The sequence below is a fragment of the Mastigoproctus giganteus genome, chromosome 4 (assembly GCF_048544385.1).
Source record: "Mastigoproctus giganteus isolate SK-2022 chromosome 4, ASM4854438v1, whole genome shotgun sequence".
Taxonomy (NCBI): domain Eukaryota; kingdom Metazoa; phylum Arthropoda; class Arachnida; order Uropygi; family Thelyphonidae; genus Mastigoproctus; species Mastigoproctus giganteus.
Genome location: NC_143578.1, coordinates 192044387 through 192056598, shown reverse-complemented (window position 1 = coordinate 192056598; position 12212 = coordinate 192044387). Strand labels below are relative to the sequence as shown.

The window sequence follows — 12212 nt, the reverse complement described above, 5'->3', positions numbered from 1 at the left end:
AGAGACAAAAAAATCAGAGTATAGGAAAGTACTTGGACACACTGAAGCAGGAGCTCCTCGCACCCAGCAAGACTACGCCAATATAAAGAGCTCCCAGAGGAAAATAAACAACCGAATCTTTGATGAGGATCAAAGAGCCTTCTACAGGAGTCTCGGAGAAGATGGAAAAGAAAGGAATGGACCACCCGAGCAGAAGACAATTGAGGAGTTCTGGGGCAACATATGGAGCAGGGAAGTAAGACATAACAGCCAAACCCACTGGATAGAACTAGAACACAGGAAAACCAAGCATGTACAAGAGATGAGAGATTTGGGAAGGATAAGTAAAACAGACGAGCAAGAACTCTCACAACTGCCGAACTCCAGGAATAGATAATGTCCACAACTACTGGTACAAGAAGCTCACCTGCACACACACACACACAAGCACTTGGCAGAGCAGTTCACCCAAATGATAAGGCACCCAGAGACAATCCCAAAGTCTCTTACTCAAGGAATCACATATCCGAAGCCCAAAGACGAAGATGCAAGAAACCCAGCAAAATACAGGCCAATCACCTGCCTCCCAACAATGTACAAGATCCTGACCAGGTGCATAATCAGGAAGACATCAGACCATTTGGAGACCCAGTATCAAAAGAGTCAGAACATAATGGCCGAACAGCAGAAAGGGCACAAGCGGTTGAGCAAAGGATGCAAGGAGCAATTAACCATAGATGCCACAGTTATAGAGCAAGCCTACAAGAAACATCGCAACATGTACACAGCCTACATCGATTACCGCAAGGCCTTCGATTCCATGTCTCATAGCTGTCTAACAGAGGCATGGAACATCTACAAAGTCAATCCGATAGTAACAAACTTCGCAGGAGAAATGATGGCAAAATGGAGTACCAAGATTAAGGTCGAGAACATCACAACTAGGCCAATCCACATCAGGAGAGGAATCTTTCAGGGAGATGCCCTGAGCCCAATTTGGTTGTCTAACACTTAACCTGCTATCTACCATCCTCAACAGCATAAAGTACAAACATAACCTCAAAGAAGGAAGGGAAGAACCTGTACACTCTCACCCACCTGATGTACATGAATGACATCAAGCTCCATGCGGAACCAACTCTAGCAACTACTCCGGAGCACTGAAGAATTCAGCAATGATATTAGGATGAAATTTGGTCTAGACAAATGCAAGACCCACGGATTGCACTAGGGAAAATTAGTCTACCGAAACTACCAGCTGCAAACTGGTAAAGAGATCAAAGCCATGGCAGAGGCCTACAAATACTTGGGATGATGCAGGCTCAACAGTTAGAGCACAAGGAAATTAAGGCCTGCCTGACTGAAAAATACAATCAGAGACTCAGAAGCCCGCCAAAAACAAAGCCGAATGGAGGGCACACAGTCAAAGCCACAAACACCCACGCAGCCCCGGTGCCAACATACTCCTTCGGGACTACAGACCGGAGTAACACTGAGCCGGAGGACACCATGAGAAAGATAAGGACAATAATGACCAAGAGCCGCCAACACAATGCAAAGTCAGCTGTGGAGAGACCGACAACTGCCCGGAAAGGAGGAAAGGGCCCGATAGACCTCACCAAGCAACGGAAAATAGCGACTACCAACCTGAAGGACCACTTCCAGAAACACACAGCAGCACTCCATCAGGCCACAAGGAAGACAGACAAGCAGTACACCCCCACCCAACCCGGAGGCTTGTTTGTTATTAGGAGCATTAGCAACTAAGGCCATATTGCTCCGGGATATGCGGTGGTCATTCTCTGACCTTTCCGCATCCTCCGTATTTGGTGGTGACGGGCTCGAACCCCAGTCTAATCAAGAAGCGTGTGCTATGCACTGCTGCTCCTTCCCACCTGGCTACGGAAGTGCCCACCAACCAACCCGGAGGCACAAACGAAGCCAGAGACACTCCATGTCAGACACCACAATGACCCCATCAAGATCACACAGACAAAACTTCCAATGCATGGCTCACGAGCAGAACATCCCCCCCCCCCCAAGGTCGAAGGACCCATGCCCACTATCCAAGACCAAACAATCAACACCAGAAACCGGCCCCAGAAACGACCCAACACACCACTGTGGGACGCAAACCCAGACTGGGCACTCTCATAGACAAGACAAGGCAGCCACGACAACACATCAGAAGTCAGCAAGAAAACACCACTTGATCAAAGAAAGTGCGCCGCACCACAAGCACAAACCCCAGGCAGCACCATCATCATCAGCCATTTTCAATCCACTGCAGGATGAAGGCCTCTCCAGCAACTTTCCAGTTCCTTCTGTTTTGAGCACTGGCCATCCATTTACTACCCACAAACTCATGAATTTCATCTATCCATCTCCGCCTTTGTCTTCCAGGTTTTCTTCTAGGCAGCACCAGAGACCCCCAACCCAAAAACTGCACCGGGACCACACCACAACTGACAAGACAATCCCATACAGACTGGACACAACCCCTGCGGACAACAACGAAATGTCCACCCATTTGACCGACACAGCGGCACCCAACACTGGCAACCCGCAGAAAACCCAAGGGAAAACAATCAGGAAGCACACAAACCCAAGACAGGAGATCAAAGAGCTGCGGCACATGCAACAAGCAATGACCACCCCGATCATTGCCCCAACCACAGGCATGGCGCCAAAGACCCGACACAACAGCCCAGCAGCAACAGGTCTCCCAGCGAACACCAACAAGGAACCCCAATCCCAAACACATGGAGTACAGTGAGAGAGCTCCCCGACCAACAGCAACACCAGGCACAACACCCACCCTGTGCACCCGGCAGCAACGCCCATCACGAAGCGGACCCCCAATCAGGGAGAAACAATACAAGAACAATAATAATAACTAGAGGGCTGTGCTCGCTTTTTTTTTGATAAAACAAAATACTTACAGAAGCCTTCGGCTCTTGTGTGTGTATCTCTCTTACTCAGCCATGGACATATAAACACGTTACTATATCTATATAACATCGACGCAGACACACCACAGACAACTTCCAAAGCAAAACCAAAAAATTAGTGCAAAAGGCATCATTCAACTGTATCCCATATTGCGCTCATATTGCATAATGAGCTACCATGCATTGCACCACCTCGAATAAATAATGCTTCACCAATAGAGAAGACTATTGTCATTACTCACGGTAGGCATCACCACCCAGACAGCACCGTTTCAAAGCTAGTTGACTCATCATCGGTGGGTGTCCTTCACATCACAATCGCAGTTTCTCTTCAAGAGCCATCCACGGTGCATCCCCACCAATACTACACAGATACAGAATCTTAAACTCTCAAAATATTACGCCTTGCTGCACTCAGGTTATTCAAACAAATATGCCACACATGGAAATCAAGAATGGCACCGCACGGCCATGCCAGACAAACCGAAGCCTGTTTCACCACAGCAAAAAAGCCTCTGCCACGTATTTTAGTATTTGTTACGTACTACTACATAACCCAAATCTCTCTTCTCCTCCATTGGCTGAACAAACATCATTAGGAGGAAAATCATTCCAATGTATAGAAAGATAATCATAAATACATAAATAAAAATAATAAAAGAAAAGAATAAAAACTGTAAAAATATATATATATATATATATATAAAGGAAGATATAGAAAATAGATTAATATTTGATAATATAACAGTAATCCCTCCTCACCAACAGATTTAAGATAAGGCATCTTTATATTTGTATATCAAAATTTTATGATCTGTTTTTTTTAATATGTAATACATGGCTCAATCCAGTCTCATTAAACAAAACTAACACGATTTACAGGTGGTGCATCCACCATCTATAAATTAGGAGAACAGAGTAGGTAGTGCAGATTGAAGAGAAATTTGCTCACGACACATTAATCAATACCATTAAATATACTCTTGATTATCCAGGGTCTCTACATCTCAAAAAGTCTAAGATGAAAGAAGATACTTGTTGACATTAGACTTGAATTTCTGTAGATTATAATTTTCAGGAAATACATGTGAAGGGAGGTTATTCCAGGAAACAAAAGTTTAAGAGAGATAAATGAGAAGATGAAAAGTTTGTTTGTGAGTTTGAAGTTGGGCAGTAAATGGATGTTGACTGGTTGCGACATGTTCAGACTGGTTGTTACCTCTTTAAAAAAATCTTTAAATTTTTATCTCTCGGTAAACACGAAAAAAAAAAAAAAAAAATGCTGAAGTATAAAATTTAAAGAGTCTATTTAATTAAAGAAAAAACAGGGAGACACCAATCTTGTTAATGAGATGGGCCAAAATTTATGCAGTACCATTCCTTTATATTAATAAAGGTTATAAAAGCTTAGCAGTTATTATAATTACTTCCCCGAATAGTTATTTGCATTTAACATTTACAAGCAGCATCAGTTAGACCACGGGTGGACAACCCATGGCCTTAAGGCCGCATGCGGCCTTCTAAGATCTTATGTGCAGCCTTTGTCACACAACGATGAAATAAAATCATTAAATAATCCTACTACTTTTAAACTAATATTTTTTAAAATTAAATATTCAAAACGTTTTAATAATAAAAAGCTTTATATATTTTTTTCACAATATAGAAACATTATTCAGATAATTAAAAAAGGAAAATACATATTTTTTGATCTAAAAAGTAAAATATATCATGTTTAACTTCTATTTATTTAAAAATCGTTTTTATGTACCACAACTGATAAAAAACGAAAGCTATTTAATAAAAGAAAAATTCTAATCCTTTGTTAAGTTTGTTAAAATAAAAAAAATATATATTTTAGCAGAGTTAATAATTTGATGAAAACAGTTTTTTATTTTAAAATTTAAATTGTGATGTCGTGATTTTTTATCTGTTGCTGTTATGTGCATATTTGTAACTGTGAATATTTTGACCACCGTATGTATTCTTGTCTTGAATTTTGTAATCCTGCAATTTCTTATGTTTGATTTCACAATTGCATAATTTTTAGATTGCCCATCATGTCCAAAAAAGTTAAAAGGAAGTCGAATGAAGAAAACAGAACATTTAAAGATTGGGTGATGCAGTATTTTCTCATTTCTGTGAAAGACAAAACGGTTTGTTTGATATTATAGTTTTTCTTGAGATAGGTAATTGTAACAGCACTAACAACATTAAAAAAAATACAATGCAAATCAACATTATCTATCTCACAAGGACCATAAATATGTAAAATTAGAAGAAGCTCGTAAATCTGTGCTTCAAAAAATGAAGAAAGAAAAACAGCACCAGGAAAAGTCTTTTGGTGCTTTTATTAAGCAAGGAATTTCTGCAACCGATGTTACATACAAAATAGCGCATGTACTTAGAAAAAAAGGCAAACCATTTAGTGACATCGAAATGATAAAAGAATGTATTGAAGCAGTAGGATGTTTAGAACAATTACCTCTCTCAAGAAATACGAACAATTACCTCTCTCAAGAAAAACTATAACTAATAGACAACATGAATTAGCTCAGAATGTAGGAGAACAATTTCAGGTAATAATTCACTCTAAAGATGTATATTTTTCAATAGCGTTAAGATGAAACCACTGATAGAAATGACTTTGCTCAAATATTATATTTTATTTGTGCTATAACTGAAGATTTTCATTGTTACGAGGAACTACTGGCTTTGGGTACGCTCACTGGAAGGACTCGTGGAATTGATATTTTTAACAACTTTAAAGAAATGTGTCTTGAGAGAGGACTAAACCTTGGTAACATGGTGAGTGTATGCACGGACGGTGCACCTTCTATGAGAGGAAAGCGAGAAGGGTTCGTTTCATTCCACTGTATATTACTCCAACAAAACCTTTGTGCTAAATCCTCCATATTGAGCAATACTTTGGACAAAATTATTGCAATTGTTAACTTTATTCGAGTAAATGCTTTAAGACATCGCCAATTTCGAAGCATGCTTATATTGGATGATGAGACATAATGTCGACTTGCCATAGTAAATCCATAGTTGCGTAACTCGGGGACTTACTGTATCGAAAAATGTTCAGCAAGCAATGTAAAAAATATGGCGATATATAGAAAAAACTTACCACGTACTACTCACGTGTCCAATACGATGATTCCTTTTATTTTTTTGCGATGTTGATTTTAAATCTAATAGCTCCCCTTAATTTTTTACGATGTTGCGTATGGTTTGGTCACCAACATTATAACGGTTCATTAGAGATTTAACGGATGCACCGTTTTCAAACTTTTGAATATTTTCAAGTTTTTGTTTAAACTGAAAGTGCAATTCTTTTGCATTTACCCATTTCTAAAACAAAAAAATATACATTTAGTATAAAAAAAATTCCGACATCCCTGACATAAATAACGATACAAAATTTGTCCTTTTGCAGTGCGACAGAACACAACAATCGAAACAACGCACTAAAACAAATTAAACATTCGGTCTCTCTTTTTTTTTTTTTTTTTTTGAGCGGTGGATGTGAAGACAGCGGGGGTTGCAAGATAATAGGTACATTATCTCCCAATGACAACTTATAACATCGCTTCTTGTCGCTTATTTATGACTTGCAAAACATCTGTTTATATCTATTCTGGTTATTACTTGAACATTATGGATTCCGGTTGATTTTTTTTTAATTTGGAGTCTTGAAGTGTCCCGGTTAATCCGCTTCCCGGTAAATCAAGTCTGCTATACAGGTGACCCCCGCTTAATGCTGATAATTCGTCCCGGAAAAACAGAGCGCTAAATGAATCCGTGCTAAGTGAGCGCCACATTCCCATAAGGTAACATATGTGTTTGTGAGTTGCGGTCGGTGCCATAGGATATTTCCTAATCAATAATAAACAGTAGTGAAAAGATGCACAAATGTCGGTCAAAATATTTAATATTCAAATATTTGTACATATAAATATTCTGCGTTACATATGTATATAATTATGTGGTAACCACTTACGTATTAAAATTAAACTTAAAATTCCAATTAAAATCGTGAATTTAATTGATCTAAATTGATTTAATTTAATTGATGAATTTAATCATGAAAACTGTGTCGATTTTGGGTTGAACTTTGGCCCTCTTCCAAATAAACTAAAAGGGGTATTAATTTTAAATCCCCTGCAGCATTACCACTCAACAATAAAGTCAACCGATCCTTCACCGCTTTGAAACCTGGCACGTTTTTTTTCTTCTTTCAATATGAAACTTCTTTTAGGTATTTGTTTCCACAAAAGTTCTGCTTTATCTATCTTAAAAACTTGTTGAGAAGTATAACATACAACACTCCTCTTCAATAATTTTAACAAGTTCTTTTTTGAAAGTTTCGGCTCCTTGATCTGCACTGCAGCTTCTCCCTGGATTTTATATCTATTCAACCAGCCCTTACTAGTTTTAAATGGTTCCAATTTTTTTTTTTAGGTGAGTTTTCTTCAGATCATCATATAGACTAATCTCTTTCTCTCTCTCTCTCTCTCTCTCTCTCTCTCTCTTTTTTATAACATTTAACTTAACTGAATTCTGCAATGGATATTATCTTCAATAAAATTAAAGTCTTTCCATTTCAATCCTAATAGCCGGCTTAGCCCTAGTTGCTTGCAGTGGAACAGCTATCTTTCCCGATGCTAAAATTAATTCTTTATTTTTTTTTATAATTGTTCTTACAGTTTAAACTTGCAAGCCCTAAATTATGGCACACATCCACTTGTCTTTGACCGGAATCGATTCGCTTCAAAACGTCTAATTTAATTTTCAAATTCAGTCTTTTTCTTACATTCATAATTCATAGTCTTCGTACTGCGCCCAGATGTTGTTGCTTTTTCATTCTTATCGGCCATTATTAACTCTTTGAAAATGTAACTGTGTTGGTTGCATTAATTACGATACAATGTTCAAGTAAACTGTCCGTTACGCACGATGTCTAATACTGTACTGAGTGATGACTAGACTTCAGATAAATGCATATAACGCAAATATTACAAGCAATATACTTGATAATTTTTTAAAATGTTGATCTCGGAACTACGTAACAAGTCACTGTACTGCAATTAAATTAGCATGCGAGAAAATTTCACTGAGTGCAGGAAAATTTCTCAAGTCGGCGTGAGAAACGTTTTAACTGTATTTTTATATTCATTTTCAAGCTATCGATTCCATCCAATGAAATGATTTTGTTAAATATGCCAAAAATGCAATCTGTAAAAGAGCATTATAGTGATCTGTGACAGCATTATAGTGATCTGTGACAGCATTATAGTCAGATATGGGTTATAATATAAGAACATCGTTATAGCGAATCAGCATGAAGCAAAACCGCGTTATAATGGGGGCCTGCTGTATATGAAAAGGTGGCTGAGGCAGAATGGTATTTGTCAATTTGTTGTATGACAGTCTTTGTGCAATTCAGTGCATGACAGTTCGTTGTAGGTGACAAATTTGTGAAAGACAACTGGTGGCTACGACAATTCGGTATATTGCAGAGATCAGAAATTAACAAAATCAATGAAGTAATGTTCAGGAAATGAGATATTTTGGTAACTTAGAAAGGAGGAATGCAGAAATTTAGAAAAAATAAAATAATATATTTTTTATCCATTTAATTTTGTATAAAACAATTCACACCGATCCATCTCATTGGCAGGTTGGAAATTACATGCCTATTTCAGCTTGACTCCATCCACATTGTAACACCTTTAATTCAGATAACATTACTTATTATTAAATTTTTTTAACATACCTAATCAGTTGAATCCATTGCTTTCTCAGGAGCATGAATTGGTTGAGGGTTAGGAAGCTAGAAGAAAATTACAGGTGCAGAAACAAGGTGAGGAACAGAAATGAAAATTATCAGTAAGAAAGTTGTTAAATCCATATGCTGTTTTTAGTAAAATGGATTGGTTATGGGTTGTGAAGCCAAAAGAAACTCATTTACACACGAAAGGAAAGTTAATGAAGGTAGGTTCCTTTTTCTATTTTGGAAAACTCTGAAGCCTACTCAATTCTAGCAACATGGCTTTGTGAGCGTTGGGAAGTTGCCAGAAATTTGACTGTCACATACAAATTGTCATGCAACGAATTGACATGATCCCGAGGCAAAGAGTTCTGGTTAAGTCAAAAGCAGAAAAAATTGAATTGTCAATTTCTGGAATTGGTGCCTGATGTAGCTGGGTGATAAACAAAAGAGTGAAAGTACTATACACATTTAAGCTGACCATGGTTTGACCCCATGTGACCACTAAATTTGGTTAATGATAATGTTCTTGTTTAAAAAAAAATGACTAAATATAAATTGAAGAGAATGGTGTTCCCACCCCTTTGGCGGATGCAGAAAAGTTCATTTCATTGCAACATTTAGTGTAATACTAACAATAGTTACAACAGGTGATCTAACAATACTAACAACAGGTGATCTGCTCTTTAGTTTTCAAAGCTAGCTTCATGCTGCTACCTACAATAGACTGTGCCTACTATTACAGTCAGTGCTCGTATAACACGTGTTCACACTACACGAATTCGATCATACACGATTTATAAATAGGGGAACGATATCTTATATAACACGACCGGAATTCGCTTATGCACGATTCCCCTTTGTGTTTACAAGAAATGGCAATCGAATGCAGAATCGCCCCCAACCGAATGCAACATTATGGGAATGAAGAGAAGATTCTGAAAATGTATTTATGTTTTTTATATCAGTGAAGGGGAAACACATTTCACCATAATAACGTAAAAACCCACACAATTCCAGCTATAGGTATTATCGCAAATGCAATTAGATCAAGTTTACTACCAGTTTATAACAGATTCCACTAGCAGAAATGCAACTGGAAATTGTTTTTATTGTTTTATGGTAGTAACCCCTAGAAATGTGCTTTAGTAAAATGTGAGGTGTTAATCTCTGCCTTTAAGGTGTTGTTTATTCAGTAGCTACACGCACACGCAGCTTTGTTTATGTGTATCAAACGTGCCTCCTCGTTTTGTAATTGTGCTTTATTCCCTAAAAATGGGTAAAATACTTAAAAGGTGTGAAAAGGAAGTGTCCTGGTGAAGACACTACAGATTCGGAGAGAAAAGGAAAAGCAATATCGATAAACAGAGGCAGACTGGGTCAAAAATTCTTACCCGGGAAAATTTATAGTGGCTTCACACTATGGTTTATGGCCAAAATCACACCGGCCTACAGCCCACTGGGGTTTCCCCAGTAAGGCTTATGGCCAGTCCGCCTCTATTGATAGAGAAAAAAATATGAAATTGTGAAACGCTTTGAGCAAAATGAAAGACCATGTGATATTGCACGTGCTACAGACCGAAATGAGGCAATGCCGAGAATTAGAAAGAATGCAGAGAAAATAAAAACAACTTTGATAGCAGGAACAACACAAAGTGTAATTAAAATCCATTAGATTAAGACACAAAGAATTGGAAGAGATGGAACAGCTGTCATCTGTTTGGATAGAAAAAACAAAAAACAAGTTTGCTTACGATAGAAGCAAAAGCATTAGCAATATTTTATTACGTAATAGTCGTAATAAAATACTTACGTATTTTATTACGATTATTTATTGTGTTTGGTAATGTTTTGGTTACAAATGTGTGTTCAATCTTGGGTGGTCGGCACCTAACCCTATTTTTCCCATAGGGCCTGTTGTTTATATTGCCCGATTTTGCATTGCACGAGGATTTCTAAGAACACAACTATCGTGCTATACGAGGACTGACTGTACTTGTAAACACAGATAGGAAACATAAAATGGAAAAATCAAGAGATAGCAGCAAATACCAGAAGATGAAGATGATTCATATATAAAACAACAACACAATAATCAATCTTAAAAACTTTAATACATGTAGATGCTCCTCAAAGGTTAATTGTTAAATACAAGCAAATATTAAACTAGGTCTTAATGCTAACATAGCTTCTAATTCTACCTTAAAAAACCTAATGATTTGTGAATTTACATATCAAGAAAATTCGTTATATAAATTCAAGTCATTTAATTTGTTACATGACAATATAATATAGCAAGAAAGCAGCAAAAATGACAACCATCACATCTGAATCAACCAGTAATTCTAATATTATATTTCTGTACTGTATTATGCATTTTTAAGGATACAATACCTAGGTGAAGTATTCTTATCATGCATATAAACTTGGAAGAACTTGACTTCTCCATCCAAACTTCCTGTAGCTAATGCAGTTCCATCAGGTGAAAATGAAGCAGATGTAACTGGCTATAAAAGCAGAATGGATTCAAAATATGAAAACTTTTAAAAAACTAGTAAATTCTTCCATGAAATAATAAAAGTACAACTATCAACAATACAGGCAGTAACAATGTTTTTTTATGGTTATACATTTACTGAAATGATAAGAAAATTAAACCTAATCAAAATATGCACTAAATTATAAATTTCTGTATTAATCTCTAACACTAATACCTAAAAGCTTATATCATGATACCTACAAACAGTTCAAGCATATAATCAAGTTTTATTCAATAATTCAATGAAAAACCTGCTTCCTCTAACTTTACAGAACTATATGATTAAAGGGTCGACACCAATAATCCAAATTTATTAATAACATTAGAGCAAATCATTCATTTCTTAATTACCGAGTCTGAGTCAAAACCAAAAATGCAAGTAACAAAGATTATAGGCTTGTACACTGAAAGGACAGATTTCATGGGATACCTGGTTCCTGGGAAATGCAACACTGTCATCCCTCTCGCTAGTGGACACTAGTGACATTTTACAGAGATAAATAGCTTAGTTATACAGCGAAAATTTCAACTTCCAAGATCTTGAAGCGAATACCAAAAAAACAATGTGTTATTGGGTTCACATTACGATATTTTAACAATATGATGGTGCCTCCGGAACTGATTAATATCGTAAAGCGGGGTACACTGTATTGTATAGCTATGCGGTATTTATGAATGTTTAACATTCATTTTTTTGCAATTAATGTTTATATTTTCGATTTTTGTTGATACTTGGGAAAAAATACTCCTAAACCCGGGAACTCATAAAGCAAAAACTAATAAAGCAAGAACTGCCTGTAACTGAATTGCAGATTAAGTTAGAAAACCACCCAAAAAACAAAACCGGTTCATACATGAAACGAACACTACTATCATTTCACGCATCGGAATACATCCTAACCTTTGTGAACAACAATTAAAAGATTTGAATAAACTTCAGAGTTATAACAACATTGTCATTCAAAAA

General features: G+C 37.0%; 1 protein-coding gene across 1 annotated transcript in view; it reads right to left on the bottom strand.

The window, feature by feature from the left end:
• Ge-1 (Enhancer of mRNA-decapping protein 4 homolog Ge-1) overlaps positions 1 to 12212 on the bottom strand; it is a 527075-nt gene that overhangs the window by 369533 nt on the left and 145330 nt on the right. The window contains exon 8 of the mRNA XM_090372439.1: positions 11101 to 11213. Coding sequence (XP_090228565.1) covers positions 11101 to 11213 — 113 coding nt within the window. The remainder of the gene's footprint in view (positions 1 to 11100; positions 11214 to 12212) is intronic.